This window comes from Pipra filicauda, unplaced genomic scaffold (genome assembly GCF_003945595.2).
Source record: "Pipra filicauda isolate LSUMZ 115617 unplaced genomic scaffold, ASM394559v2 scaffold121_size3267253_pilon, whole genome shotgun sequence".
Lineage (NCBI taxonomy): Eukaryota > Metazoa > Chordata > Aves > Passeriformes > Pipridae > Pipra > Pipra filicauda.
Genome location: NW_024103674.1, coordinates 867,479 through 883,144, shown reverse-complemented (window position 1 = coordinate 883,144; position 15,666 = coordinate 867,479). Strand labels below are relative to the sequence as shown.

The 15,666-nt window shown below is 47.8% G+C and overlaps 1 protein-coding gene across 2 annotated transcripts in view; it reads right to left on the bottom strand.

Moving 5' to 3' along the window:
* COL27A1 (collagen type XXVII alpha 1 chain) overlaps positions 1-15,666 on the bottom strand; it is a 146,191-nt gene that overhangs the window by 73,998 nt on the left and 56,527 nt on the right. For both annotated transcript variants that reach the window (XM_027729914.2, XM_039387537.1), the window contains exons 13-16: positions 8,208-8,261; positions 4,137-4,181; positions 1,552-1,605; positions 1,090-1,134 (exon numbers count right to left, since the gene is read on the bottom strand). In XM_027729914.2, coding sequence (XP_027585715.2) covers positions 1,090-1,134; positions 1,552-1,605; positions 4,137-4,181; positions 8,208-8,261 — 198 coding nt within the window. The remainder of the gene's footprint in view (positions 1-1,089; positions 1,135-1,551; positions 1,606-4,136; positions 4,182-8,207; positions 8,262-15,666) is intronic.

Here is a 15,666-nt window from a genome sequence, read left to right as displayed (position 1 = left end):
TCTAGGAACTGGTGTTGAGACAAGAAACCAGCTACAGTGTCTTAAGCTTGTCCTAAAGAAAAAATCTTTCTCTTGCCCTTTCTTCCTCTCTACAGAAGAGAAAAGGCAGTACAGGGGAGAAATGGAAACTGCAGACAGAGGAGCCCTGGCAAAGAGCTGCTATGATATAAGGAGAGTTGAATCAACTGGCTTGACACTATTCCCCCCTGTGCAGTTTTGGGCTGCTAAATCATCCTCTAAAAGCAAACATCTAACGAGAGAATAAAACCTCCAAACGGGAGGAGGATAATACATTTAATGGTCATTTTCCACTGCCCTCCTGAACAATCAGAGCCAGCAATAAATGACTGCACCTCCCACTCTTTCAGACTAAATAAATCCTATGGTCCAATATCTGCAGGAGGATGGTTCTCGTGACAGTGAGACATTTACACACACAGCTTCATGCTGATCCAGCTCAAGTTGAGTGCTTTTGTGCCAGCACCACTAAATCACTGCAATCGAGGCTTCTCTACATTTTGCTCTTTCTCAAGTGATTTATATCAGTTTGGGGCAAGGCACTTTCCTCTCAGCAGGAGGCCAAACTGAGGTGAGTGTCTCTGAACAGGAGCAGAGGTATCTAACACAGAACAGTTTTTCCAGGCGATCCACCTGGTTTGTTTGATCCAGTGCTGCTTTGTCACATCACATGTTTCTCCTAAATGCATTTATATAAATTTATTTATGGTCAGTGTTAGATGTTCATCCTCCTCCCTATCACATCATGTAACCAATATAAAAGCATAAAAACAGTCAAACACCAGATAATCATGCAGTTACTGTCATCATCAGTGGGAGCTGGGAGCTCCAAAGAGGATCTGAGCATAACTGATCTATACTAGAACTCCATGGAAAAGGGGATGGGGCAGATATCATCAAAGGAATTAAAATAAAGACTGGAGTGTCAGGAATGGAGGCAGGGTGGGAGGATGGGGGCAGAGACAGCCAGAGTGGAACCAGTACCGTGGTGCTGAATAAGAAAGAGAAACTAGAAAGGGGATTTCACATGCAAAATTAAAACACAGTGCAATAAGGGAGTATTCAGATCACCTTATCACCTTTCAGTCCATGTTCTCCAGGGTTTCCCATCAGCCCCTGAAACAAAACAAAGTTCAGAGTGAGGCTGAGCCACAGTGGACAGTTGCTCAGGTCTGTGACACTGATGTCCCTGGTGGGGTTGGTGCCTCAGATGCACAGCATTGGCCTGGCACAGTCTGAAGGCCAAATGCCAGACTGCTCCCAAGGTGTGCTCCATCACACGTTCTTTAAACACCCTTTGTGGGCTGGAGGCACACAGGGAAAATGCTTCTGGAATTCTCCACTAACTTACACCTACTGCAGACCACCAGTGGGATGTTGTGTCCAACAGTTGTGTGCCTGGGACAGTGGACACTCATCACTGCTGCCCGTCCTTTCTCTCAGGACAGTCAGCACGGCCCAAGGGAGGAACAGAGAAACCTTCAGCCCCCCTGTGGAGGGATGAGAGCTCACACAGCTCAGCTACTCTCTCACCTTTAATCCTTTTGGTCCTGGATAGCCGATCGGTCCCACAGGGCCCATGTCACCCTAGTAGGAGAAAGAAAGTGACCCAAGTCATTAGGTGCAAAATGAACAAATCACTGCACGTGGGGTGATATTCCTCTGCTACCTGGTCTCAGTATCCCTGAAGAATTGCACCACTGACCTCTGCAGAATCATCCTGGCACGAGTCAAGAGACTTATAATGTGTATACAGCCTCTTAAAAAGTAGATCAGGAATTCAGGCTGGTAAATTGATGGCAAAATAATAGAAAATTAATTAAGGAACCACCTTGAAATTTGCAACCGTGGTAGGATCTAAGAATTTTCTTTTTTAACGTTCTTCTTAACTTTTGTATGGTTAAATTTCCCTCTTCCACTATTTGAAAAATTAAAATATTGAGCTGGTTTAAGACAATCCTAGGATGTATTTACTCTTGAAGTTATTGCTGTTCTCAGAAAGAAACTACCACAACATTCCTGAGTTCTCCAGAAAGAGTCTGAGGGTGTGTTAAAAAGGACACAGACCCACACAGCAAAAAAAGGCAACAGTCAGGAAATTTGGGTGACTACTGAGCTCTGATATATAAAAGTGATACGGGGAGGAGAGGGGAGAAACAGGAGGTATGAAACACGGAGGTGCTGCAGTGGGAAGTCAGCGTGGCATCATGTGTTGGGACTCACTGCAGCGCAGGAGGACAGCGGGGCTCACGGCTGCCCTTGTCCCCACGTGTGCTGTTCAACAGAAACCCTTCAGTGCCGGCATTTAAACGGGCTCTGGCTGCTTTCTGCCCGTGAAGAGAGTCAGTGACAGGGCGCACCAGTCTGGCCTCAGTGTGTAAATAAACAGGGCAGCTCCCTGAAGGAGCGTTTCTCCGGCTGCAGCCCCGGGCCCGTGGCCACGTGGGGAGTGCCGGGCTGCAGCCACCCCAACAGAGCCCTTTTCATACCTCCTGGCATAAAGGCTGCTTGTAGGAACAAGTTTGCTTAAGGCTTTGCCCACATGGTTAATTAGAAGAGCAAGAAGCTTTAGTTACATCTAATTCTGCTCTTCAGTCACCAAACCCCTGCGTGGTGCGTGAGGCAACCGGGAGCCTGGTTGATTCCTGGGGTGGCTGTAGGTGGGAAGCAGGAAGGGACAGAATGGGGCCCAGCTTGCATGTAACACCCATCTGCCACCTTCTCCATGCCCTGCAGTGTGAGTCCCATGTGCAGACCCCAGGGAAGGAGGCTGGAGCTGTCCCACAGGGAGGAGAAGGCAGGATGGATGTGCCCCCTTCTCCCCAGGAGGGTGGAGGAAGTCATGGAGGGGAGGACAGGCAGCCTCTGATTCCATCATCTCTGGAAGGATCATAATCACAATTGCCATGTCTAACTTTTCACTTTCTAACAAACAAATAACTGTGAGATAATGGCAACCAGGTAAAGAGAAATTTTTCCAAAAGCAAGGAGAAATATGATCCAATTTGGACCATACCTTCAGTGGTATTATTTTAAACAGCAATCTTCCTCTTCCAGCTCTTTGCCAGGAGCACATCCTTCCTGCTTCTATGGCTAAAGCAGCTTCTTTCATCTCCTCTAATGAGAGGAAACACAGACCTAATTCCTGGCTCCATGGAAAACTTTCTGAAGCCTTAATCCACCTCTGCCCCAATCCCCAATCTCTGAGATGGGTGTTCCACCATGTTTCCTGCTTTTCCTTCAAGGAATATAAGATTTCTGGGTTTGGTGCTCTGTGTTTGTGCACTGTCCAGTGCAATCAAGTCCTATCTCAGCTGACATACACACTCCCATAATTTAAGATACGGAAAGGCAGAAGGGGAAAGGTTTTTAACCATTCATTGCAAGTTGAGTTTCCATGGATTATCATAGCTGAGGAGGAATCATCTTGAAAGAATGCTGTAGTACTAACAGAGCCAACCCCTTTTTGTGCATGGAAGGGAACAACCTGAAACAAGTACTGAGACCTAAAAATAAACCCTAATATGTTCAACTGGGCATTCACTAACCCCCAGCACAGCTGCCAGAGGAGGAGTTGCCACCCATCCTTACAGCCATTTGTCTCCTGCTGGAGAAGAGTGTAATGAAGGGTGGAATTTGGCTGTGTACATAATTACCTGGATTAGTGATGGGATGGTGAGGGTGCACATAAAATTCCTGCACTCCCAGAGGACAGACTGTTCCTGCCCACAGTTTCTCCAGTGAACAAGAACTGTGTGTCTCTGAGGTCACTGTTTACAGGGACTTGCTTTTTAAGAGGCAACAGATCCTGGTGTGGAATGAATGTTGCATCTTTGAAGAAATACCCTGGCAAATGTTATCAAAAGGGCAAGCTATCACGTAAAAAGGAACTAGCAGCAAACCTTTAATCTGTTTCCTTTTGCTTGGAAAGGGTTTGCCCTCCTTCACCTCCCATTCCACCAGGAAACCCCCTCTCTCCCCAGATGTCATGCTTCCCCCATGCAAACAGTCATCCTGCTCCCTGCCCTGCCACAGAAAGAGGGAAATCTGTGTGTAGTTATACAGGTTGAAAGGGTTAAAGCCCGAGAAGCCAGATCTCCATTTGTTTTTGTACTTACAATGAGTCCAAGGACTCCAGGAGGACCTGGGGCTCCCAATTCTCCCTAAAAGGAAACACAAACCCACTCGGTTACGGACACTTTATAGAGAAGGAGAGGCTGAAAGGCAGTTCAGTGTTTCAAGAGCTTGAAGGAAGGGAAAAGACCGTCCCTCCTCCCTCCATACCTCCCTTCTTCCCCCCCAGGCCCTTCCCCAGCCAAAGTGATCCAGAACTTCCATCTCCAGGAGCGCTCTTGCGAGCACATCCTTGGCAGACACAGGGCTGCTTGTTGTTGGCCAGTTATTCCCAGGGCTGCCTTCCCTCCCAGGAGCAGGCTGGATGAAAGGAGCATTTGACTGTGCAGGCAGGGGAGAGGTGGGAGTCTGTCCCAGGTGAGATCCTGCCATGGGCAGGGAGAGGGACTGGAGTGGGGAGGGAGAATGGGGACGGCAAGGTGGGAAGGAGAGGAAAGCTGCTGCTTAGCATTGGGAAAGGTGAGTTTTTTGGGAGTGGTTGAGTAACAAAAAACTCATAATAAAAGGAAGATCTGCATGAAAATGAAACCAGGTAATTTGGGGAGAGGGTACGGCAGCCTCTGATCCTGGCCAGTGGGTCCTGGGATTGTCATTGTCACACAGGACACTCTGAGGCTGCTTCCTCTCTATCCAAGAGCTGGTTGAAGGTGGGGAATCAGCAGCATCCTCTGCCTCATCCACCTGGGCTTCTGCCCAGACCATCAACTAGCCATTTCTTTAATTTTCAGGAAAAGCCCTGGCCTTCAAACAGCAGCTGGTCTGGAGGGAGCTGGCTCAGCCCCTCTGTCCCTGGAGCAGGGAGCTTGCTGCAGGGATCCCAGCACTTGCTTAAAGTGCTCCCTGCAGAGAGCAGGAGACAGACTGCAGAGATTTCCTCTTGGGCTCTGTGCTCATCTGCCATCTCTCACAAACCACTCCCAAGCTGGAACATTTTGAAAAGCATCAGATCCTCTTAGAAGCCTTCCAAGAGCACCTTGGAATTTGTCATTCTGAGGGACAGACTGCTGTTGGGGCTTGTGGAGCTGGTTTGGCTTCTCAGCTTCACCACAAACTCCCTCTGTGTGATCTTTCCAAAGACCTGCAGGTGCCAGGAGCACCAGCAGGTGCCTGATGGCACCTCCAGCTGAAGTGCAGCAGAGAATCTGTGTCAAACCCCCACAACTCATCTATCCAGGTCTCTAAGTGCTTCAGCAACCATGGGGTGCTCAGCCTGTCCTGTGTCTCCCTCGGTGACTCCCTGGCCATGCTGACAGTGGGTTGGTTGTCAGGGCAAGGACCTGCTCTTACACACCTCCATCTCCAATGGGGCCTCTCAAAACAAGTGCATTGGAAATGCTAAACTTCCCCTTGGCTCAGACAGCCCTACCCCTGCTCTGGATCACGCTGGCTACTTTCTTTGACAGCCCAGCTCAGTTTATGGTGCACATCTGGTGGAGTCCCCTCCAGTGCAATAAAGCTCCCCTTTTATGGAAAGATTTGCCTAGTGGAAGAAGGAAGGAGAAGGGGACGCAACGTGACTCAGTGTGCTCGGGCTCCTTGGGTAAAGGGTTACGTGTGTTTATTTTATGGGAAGTGGAGTAAAGGACTATTGGGCAAGCACACACAAAAAGCGTTTCATAATCTCAACCAGCCTAAAATTGCTTTTTTATGGCCGGTTCCTTTCCTGCATACTTGGGACATCTGGGGAGCAATTGTTCCTCATGGGTGGGATTGCTGTGTCCTCAGAGCTACTGTTATAAGGTTGGCTTCAAGTTTATAGTCAAGGCCTGGCATTACCAGGCTCAGCAAGAAGAGGGAGTATCCCAGGAATGCTGAGCACAGGAGCTGCATGGTGGCCTGGGTTTCCCAGGAAGCTCTGAAGGCTCCTAGGGTGGCTGGACTGTGGACTGGGTGGATGGTCAGCTCTTGGTGCCACAAGTTTCAAGAGGGACTTCCCATATGTCTGAGTTATGTCATGTGGATATTCCTCAAGAGAAAGGATATATGTTGAAATGCATGACCTCATGGCTAACGGAAGAGGATTTCCTCTTGGAAGAGGAGGGGGTGGACTCCCCTGAGAGATGTGGACAGACTAGTTGTTAATTGGAGCCATTCTCTGCCCTGGGAAATGAAGGATTTACAAGTGGTCTTTCCTGGCCCTCAGTAATGACAGGCTGGTCCCTGACCTGTGAGGGAAATCAGGCTCTATTCTCCTTTCTTCAGTGCATGAACCGGGCACTGGGACAAGAGAGAAGGAGATGAATCAACAGCCCTTTCCCATGTCTAATTCCTGTGATTAAGAGCCTAATTGGAGTGGCTAAGCACTCCGGGAACGGGGATCTGGAATGCGATGGCTCAACATTTCTCAGCGAGCTGGTAGGACAGAAGAAGGCCCCCGGGGTTGGAAGAGCCTGTGCTCTGCCTGGAGGGGACGGAAAGCAGATCAGAGCCTGTCGGCTTCAGCCATCCCCGCGAGAGCAGCGGATCAAACAGAGGATGTGGCAGCCCCGGACCGTGGCAGCCCTCCCGCCTGCCGGCAGCTCAGCCGCACCCCCCACCTACCAAACCCGGCATATTTGTGCGCTCCACAAACAGACTTTCTGGCATTTTTCTGCGTCTGTGACTCCGCTCGTGACCCTGTGAACCTCCCTTTAAGTCAGCCGAAAACAGGCTGTTTTCATTCTGCAACCTCCGAGGCACATTAATATTTAAAAGCCGTTGATAAGATGAAAGAAGAGCGATGGTTCTGGGTGAATTAAGGGAAGGGACATTTGCTGCTCTGGGAACGGCCATTCAGCTGGCTGGCATTGAGCACATCTTCTGAATGGGGCTTAGACAACTTGCATGTTTAAAAGAAAACAAAATAAATTATTTGGAAAAAAAAAAAAAAGGTCTTCCTGACCTCCAGAATTCCTGCTCTTCCTGGTGGGCTGGCTGGAAATAGCAATACAATCAGAAAGGCTTCTACTCTGGGACTACTGATTCCACTCTGGTCCATGGCTTAAGTTGACTGAAGGATGGGAAAAGTCCTGCAGAAGTATTCCTTGGGAATCAAATTCTTTCAGTTCACTGCGTTTATGACTCTTGTGCTGAATTACCACAAAAGATGGAGTGTAGCTGAACTTGGCTTGGTGATTGGAGTAGGTTGTGAAAATAACTTTTAGGCTGCATATATGAAAAATGGGAACTTGCAGACACATGTGGAGTGGGTTACTTCACACAAATCATCCCGTCAAACACCAGAGCAGCAACGGTGATTATGTGTGAATAACCAAGACAGCAGGAATTTCAAAGATGAATCAGTGCTGCTCACATGCTAATTGAGGGAGAACCAACAAAGTCATTCAGAAAATAATTAAGAATAATTAATACATCTGAGAACTATTGCAATCCACGAGGGCATGTTCTGAGAGAAGAGGAAAACACAACACATCCCCAACTGTGTGGCGTTAAGTGCTACAAGAGCAGAGCAAATTAAACCTTATCAGCACTCAGCTGCTTAAATGGTCTCTGTGACCATTCTGACCCAATTCCCAGGAGACACATCCCATTCTTAGTAAGCCAGCAGGGGTCAGATGAAGACCAGAGGGAGGCCAAGAGCTCTGGAGACTTCTCCCTGTGGAGTTCCAGGGCAGCAGCCTGGGGAGTGAGTCCCTCAGTGCTCCCAGACACTGGAGTGGGGAATCTGGCACTTCTTGTGCCCTGTGGTATGGACAACACGGTCCAACCACTGCCTGCTCAGCCAGAGCAACATCCCTGCCCCTTCTCTCCTGATTTTCTTCTAGTCACATCCTCAGGATGAGAAAGCAACTATCAAGAGTGAGGTGCAAGGAAGGCAAGAGCGAGAGACAGAAAGCTAATGGCAAGTGATGAGCTGGCAGTTACAGGAATTGAATACAAGAATTCACAGCAGGGCAGCTTGAGCAGGGCAGGGATGTACATTTGTTTCTCAGGAGGGATAAAACCAGCCAGCAGCTGACACCAAACTCAAAAGCTTCACTCAGCTCTAACTAAGCATGATGCAGTACAGCATCTACTGCAGTAGAAAGAAAGGAAGGAAAAAGTTATTAACTTACAGGGTTCCCATCGATGCCTGGAGGTCCTCGTTCCCCAAAATTACCAGGAAAACCCTGAGGAGAGGAGGCAAACACGAGTGTTAGTTATTGAGGCTGCCTGGTGTAAAGACAGTCAGTTACAAAATGCATCCCCCTGCACCCAGTGCAGCACTTGGGAAAGCAGCAGGGCACGGGGACATGTGGGACAACCAGCCTGTGTGTCCTCATCCAAACCATTCCTGCCCCATGAGCACATCTGCTCAGCAAGGAGCTCTACAAGGCCAAAAGCTGATTCACTGCTCTCTCCTGGGGCCAATGACGGGTAACCAGAAGGACTTTTTATGAGCTCGGATGGGAAATGCACATTCACGAATGGGAGCCTTGAGGGGGAGACTCGATGAGAAGACAGGGAAGGCTTTTTCCTTGCCCAGTGCTGAAGCTGCTGGACTTGACTTGTTCACACCTTCTCTTGCGGGTTCTGTCCAGCCCTGCCTTTTCTTAGCACCAGTTGTCAGCCCTGGGCATGGCAAGTGAGGTTTGAAAGACAATGTGAGTGTGCATAGCAGGGAGAAAGGGTGGAAATCAGTGCTGCTGTCCTTCATTTGCTTCATCCACATACTCTGGTACATCCAACAAGGAATATGCAATCCTGTGTAGTTTACACGTGAAACAATAATCCCACATTTGGAGTATCAAGCTCTGTGTTTAAAGATACAGTGCTTTCTAGCCTCTTTCAGGTAGGAATATCCTGTTGACAGGATACTTCCTTAAAAGTCAGCACTTTTATGTTCTGGAAGAATTTATAAATCTCACTGCAATGACTATATTAAAAAATGGATTGCCAATCCGAATTATTTCATCCTATCTCCCAACACAGTCATTTTAACAGCACCCCCTTCTCATAGGATAGCTGGACAGTCTAATGCCTGTTGGAGCCCATACAGATGCTTAATGGAGCTGATCAAAGATTCCTGGTGAATTCACTCCCTTTCAGCTTGCCAGAGAAACAAACGGTTCCAAACTCATTACAGTCCACACCCCAGAGCTGTGAAAGGCCATGTTTACTACATGAAAAAGTCACCACAAAAGACAACTTCATCATCTCATTATATCCGATACAAATTTGGAAGACTTCAGACAATTATAGAGGAGGGAGTGGAGGTACTGAGCCAGAGCCAGAACATGGTGGTGTGACACGTTCTCTCACACACTCTTAGACAGACCCTGAGCTATCCCACCAAGCCCCCCTAACTCCCTGCTACAAATAAATCCCACAGCAGCTTGCTCTTCCCTGTCCTGTCATGCTCTGTCTCCCTCAGGAAGTGCTCAGCAGACAGGGGCACGCAACCTCCGGGGTTAGGAAACCCTCTTAGTCACTCCACTGACACTTACAAGGAGGAAGCAGTTGAGTTTAAGATGGATTGGACTTAATTTTCCCCTGAACTTGAACTTCCTTTACCACAGGACTGGCAGGGAGGAGGCTGCCAAGAGCCATCAGGGACCAGCTCAAACATCAGCACTTCAGGGCTACTCCAAACTTCAGCTGCAGTGGAGGCTGTGACACTGAGGCAGGAGAGGGCTGTGACTCTCCACCTTTCCCTTGCATGATCCTTCAGAAGGAGTGAGATAAAACATGACACAGCATCCACCTCCTCTGACTCTGAGCCAAAAGGAAGATCATCTGCCAGGGAAGCTCCCCATGGCCAGAGCATACACAGAGCCCAGCCCCAGCCTTTGACTCCTGGGTTTGGTTAATCCATCCAGGGCTGAAATCCCACGTTATTCTCCACACTATTCTGACTGTGGCCATCAAGATGGAAAATTAAGGAATATATTTGCATATAAAAGGCTTTTTAACCAGAACATCTACCTCTGTGCTTCAGTTTGGAACCACCCCTGCTCTCTCTTGTTTTGGATGAAGCAGTTTTAGAGAGTAAGCAGCATTTCTTAGTTGAGGCTACACCAGGAGATGTGCTCCAGAGACACATCAACAAGTTGCAACTGCTACTGGGTGTGTTAATTCTGACTCAAATTGGGAGTTCCGGTAAAACTCACCAGAGACACAAAGAACAACACAACCATGTTCTGGACTAGCTGAGAGCTTAAGAGACAGGGATGGAGCAGGCAGGGAAAGGATGGTCCTTGTTGAGCCAGAAGGATGCTCTCTCCTCCTGCCTGCTCCCCTGTTTACTACAAACACTGGGTACACTTGGGAAAAGCAAACCTGAGGCAAGTGAAATGCAACAGCAACACACAATCTGGAAACCCATCAGCAATACTGAAAATTGAAATGATCACAGCAGACAGAACAGGAAACTCTGGGAGTCAAAGGTGCCATCCAAGGCTTTCCTTCGCCTTCAAGGGTTTATAACTCCTGGTCAACACAACTGGGTAAAAAGATACTTGGTCATACCTAAGGTGAGAGATGGGAGAGCTGTTTAAAACAACCAAAATTTTGCCACTGAGCTCAGAGCCAGCATTTCACCTCTTCTGTACCAATTCCCTCCAGCATGCAGAGCACACTCCTGAATAAACCCAAGCTATTGCTTGCTTGGATTCAGCACTTCTATTTTATGGGAATCCTGTGAACGGGAAAGTTGTCTGCCTTTTTCCAGCTAGGCACTACATCCCTCAGGCCTGTGCACATGCCAAGAAGCTGTGGTAAGCAACCACTGGAAACTGCCTTCTGCCATCTAGAGACAAAGACGTCAAATATAACGAGAAGGCAGGGGGCCTACAATTTTCTTTAATGAAAAAAGGGGGGGAAATAACTCTGCTACATGCTGAATCAATCAGATCAGAAGAGAGATGTGCAGGGAAAACTCATTGCTCAGTCAAGAGAAAGAAAAAAAAAAAGACTGCCTTGGAATACTTTGCTGTTTACAGTCATACAGCTTGCCAAGGAAAATATGAGTGCATAGATTGATACTGTACTTAGACTGCTGCAGATTTCAGTCACAGACTTCTGCACTCCCTCAGCTGCATCTTTACTTTCTCAGAGGGCAGAGCTGGGCACAGAGTGACCCATGGATGCTGCTGAGCAGCACTCTGGCCCTGGGGCTGCTGAGGTGTCTGCTGTCAAGAGAAGCTCTTTGCCAGCGTGGGGAGATTTCACTACTTCGAGTGGCACAATGAAAACGATATTGCTACAGCAGCATAATACCACCTAGGGGAATGCTTGCTCCAGACTAAAACCATTTTCTAAATTTGGCTTAAAACTCTTGCAACGTGACATAAACAATGTGCTCCTCTGCCAGGATAAAAGTGTCCAGATAAGGAACTATTTAAATTCAAATGTTTCCCACTGATTTCTTTTCATGCCTCCATTTCCAGCACTTACCTTGCTGCTTAAAAGACAGGAGATTTGAGGCATTTGGTAGTACAGTTAATAAAAATCCAGCTTTTATACAGGCTTTCCAATACTAGATCTCCATGTATTTAGAAAAACAGATTATTCCTGTATTTTGATGCAAAGCTGAGCACCTGAGTTCACTTGCCCAATGCTACCCAGTAAATAAGAGATCTGGCATTTACAGCACACCGTGACTGCCCTCAGAGCTCGGGGTCCTGCCCACCCTCAACATCGGATGGGAAAGGGTCAGAGTGGAAGGGAACTGAGAAGAAAAGCCAGAACAGTGTGGGCTGGCATCACTGGCACACCAGCCAGGCACAGGACAACACTCAGCACCAAAGCCCCGTCCTTGACAACACCTGATTGTCCTTAACACCATCTGGCTCCTGGCATGACCAGCCCCCAGCCACAGCTCACCCATTGCTGGGTGGTCCCCTGGCACTTTTTGGCCCAAACTGTAAAAAAACAAACCCTGAGGAGGAGACAAATGGAAAGAGCAGCTTTAATTCAACTAACCCCAGGAGTCCTAGCCCACCAGTTGAGCTTAGCACACAAGTATTAACAGGTTTTTGCACATTAAATGAGGCTAAGGCTGGTGGCTGTGGCATGAAGGAGAATATTTCAGCATCCATGCAGTCTCTAAAGACCCAAACCAGGTCGTGAAAGCTATCCCAGCACAGCTCTTGCACAGCAGGAAACAATCAATCTTCTAAGCCCCTAATGAAAAAGAAAGCACTTTCTTTCCATGGGGTAAGCAGTAGCAGTTTAAACCACAATAACAGTTCCAGTGACCACAGTGTCCTAATTTATTGGATCTCACACGTCTGTAAAAGCTATTTTTTCAGTGCCTCTCCTAAAAAAGAGAGATGTTCCTGAGGAACAGAACTAGCACCATTCAACCAAAACAAGCAGCCTAAAAGTTACAAGCAGACTTTGTTATCCCATTGGGTTTTTTTCCCGTAAGCAGCAATACCTCTCCTCTCCCATGCACTGCTCCAGCAGCCTGAGGAGCCCAAACTGAGGGAGAACACATGGGGCAGGAAGCTCATTTTATGGTGCTGGCAGACAGGCAGGTCACAACTGGCAGCCCATTACAGGGGACTTGTGAAAGAGATTAAAGAGCCCAACAGATTCAGTGTCTCCTGACCTTCCCAAAGTGAGTGCAGAGGGGGTTTTGGTACAGAAAATCCATAGTTTTTCAGGGTGCAGCTGTTTTTCCAGGAAAACTGGTCACTGGAAACTGTGCTCAAGAATCGGGATGGCAATGGAAAACATCCCAGTGAAAAATATGGAGCCATGTGTCCTGCCTGCTCTGTGGGAGGGAGGGGGCATGCAGGGAAGGACCAGGACAGGGAAGGGAATGGCAAATAGCAGCAGAGCTGGGAGGAAAACGCTCGACTAACAAGTTGTGTTGGCCAAGAGCCTGCGGGGTGCTCCTCCACAGACGCTCAAGTCAGGTATGACAAAACTTTTGGCTCTACCTCACAGCTGGGAAATACAGAGAGGAGGTGGGGGAAAACGTCCAGCTGAATGGATTTCACATTGTCTGAGGGAGAAGTTCAATGAAAGAAGCAAGATGAAGTTTGAAGGGGATTTGGAGGAAAAGCACACAAGCAGATGCTCTGCACTAAGCAAGATCCTGGTGCTCCTGTGCTCCCCTGTCCCAGGCCAAGCAGAGCTTTACAGAGGTTGCACAGTTTGTCCTTGCTGCACTCAGTGAACTGAGATGCAGGGAGACACAAACTGATTTATCCCAGATTACACCAAGAAGTCTGAAGCTGAAGCAGTAACAAAGCCTCTATCTTTGAGATGCTCCAATAGCGCTTTAATTCCTTTTTGTCCCCACTCCCTGCAAAGGGCATCCTTTCACACACCAGGAGACTCCTGCTGAGAACAACCAGACCTAGACAGACACTGGAACCAGCTCCTCCTTCATCAGGGGATTACATCCCCCTCCACCTCCCCTTCCTTTCTTTCTCTGCTTAAAGCAAACGGAGCAGCCTGCCCTTTCTTCTGGCTCTTGTCAGCCAAAGGCTCCTCCTGGTCCCAGCAGACGCCACCGCTTTTTGTGTCTTGTCCCTGGAAGCAGAGACTGGTCAGACACACCATGTCCTCTGCTCCTCCAAAATCTTTTCAGGTGTTCACATGTGGGTGGGTGTGTTGTATGTATACAACATCTGATTCAGTTTAAAACACTTTCCCTGAAGGAGTAAGGGAGGCAGTCTGGCAGCTGCTGCTCCGAGGAATCCTGGCGGGTCTTCGCGCCAGCAGAATCCTTCTCCAAAAATAGGATTTTATTTTCCTGTTGGCTGAAGGTGAAGTTGCTCAAACCAACCAGCCCTCCTGTCTTGTCTGCAAAAGACTATTTGCCAGTTGGCTCCAGCCAGGTGAATCACTGCCCAGGAGTCTCTCCAGGGATGGAACTTGCAAGTCAAACAATTAAAATAAGGGGAAAAAAAAAAGGAGAAAAAAAAAAAAGGTGGAGAAAAAGGACTGAGGTTGAGAGAGTGAGAGAAAGCATTCACTGGAAAAAAAAGGAGAATAAAACAAACAAGTGTAGCTTATGTTGGCAGGTTACACCTCTGAGAGCATTTTTGGTGAGGAGAGCAGACTGAGTCTCCTCTGCAGGTGGGCGAGGGGCTGGATCAGCCCCAGAGAGAGTCATCCCAAAGGGAGCCTGGCAGACCCTGTGCTCCTGGTGTGCCTGCTCTCCAGCTGTAACTCCATGTAGGAGTCTAGACCAGGGGCTGTGGCAGTTTTGACCCCTGCAAAGAGGGAGATGCCATCCCTGGCTGGGTATGGACTGTTGGTCCTGCTGCAGCTCCATTCCTCTGTCACCCAAAAGGCAGCTTTGCTCTCTCTCCCTGGGAAACTTCACAGCTCCGTGCCCCCTTCTCTTTGGATAAAGATTTCATGGCATTTTTAAACATAACTCTCCCTCCAGCCAAAGCACAACCCTCCAGGACAACACCAGCAGAAATTTCCTGCAGCCCCTTAAACCAAACATCACTGAAGTTAAATGCCAGCCCCTCCACCCTCCTGCTCTGTTCCTTTTCTGCTGCTACACGATCTCTTCCCTGTCTGTGGGGCTCTAACCAAGTTCCCATTGCACAGATTCACTGGCCTAATGCCAGAGAGCACTGAACCTGCCACTGCTCCTCCTTATTTATGGCCAAGATTCCCAAATTGAGCAGCCTGCTATTCAAGATAGTCAAGCTTTCGTGATCAAAATGCTTTCAGACTCAAAAGTGATAGTTGTATTATTTTTTCCTTACAATTTCTAAAGATAATTATTTTTGAGCTTTGATTTATGAATGAGCATTTCTCTGAAGGATGAAAGACGATCTTCTGCTTGGGAGACCTTGGTTCCACTCCTCACAAGATTTCTGAATGATGATGGACAAGTCACTTAGGGACATTCTTAGGAAAAAAACCCCATCTTTGGGATTATTTCTTTTCTTTCAGTAGAAGTTACGAGTCTTGGCACTTTTCAAACCCTTTTCCCTGTGTTTTCAGTACTCTGTTTTGCCCATTCTTATAAAAATTAAATACACGCTGATATCGTCCACCTTTCCAGGTTATTTGGATGATGTAATCATGAACATAGGAGCATGTGGTAAGTAACCATGTGAGCACCTCACCACAGGGATTTGGGAAGCTCCACACATGTGGAACGCAACTCAGGCCAAAAAGAGATGGTGACATTTGCTCTGGGCTCATGCCTGCATTTCAGAGTGGTGAACCAGGCTCAGGGGGGTGGAGAGACCAGCTGCCCAGTTTCAGGGTCCAACTTCAGCATTAAAAAAGTCACTGATTGCTCAAACCAAATCTATTTTAAAAATTTAGGTTAGCAAATTAAAAATACAGCAAAGAATTAACTTAGATGGCTAACAGGAGAAATCCAATCCATGGGCTAAATCTCTCTAATTAAGAGACGCCTTTTCAGGACCTCCACTGAACTTTTCATGCAAACAGAATGATTAAAAGTGTATTATTTTTCTTAAATCAATCAGTTCCTGAAGAAGGCACCAAACATTTTGGTGCTATGCTGGGGCACTGGCACAAAACAGAGCTATCCAAGTCCTGTCTATCAGCTCCTACACACCTACCTACAGGTACCTTAAAATG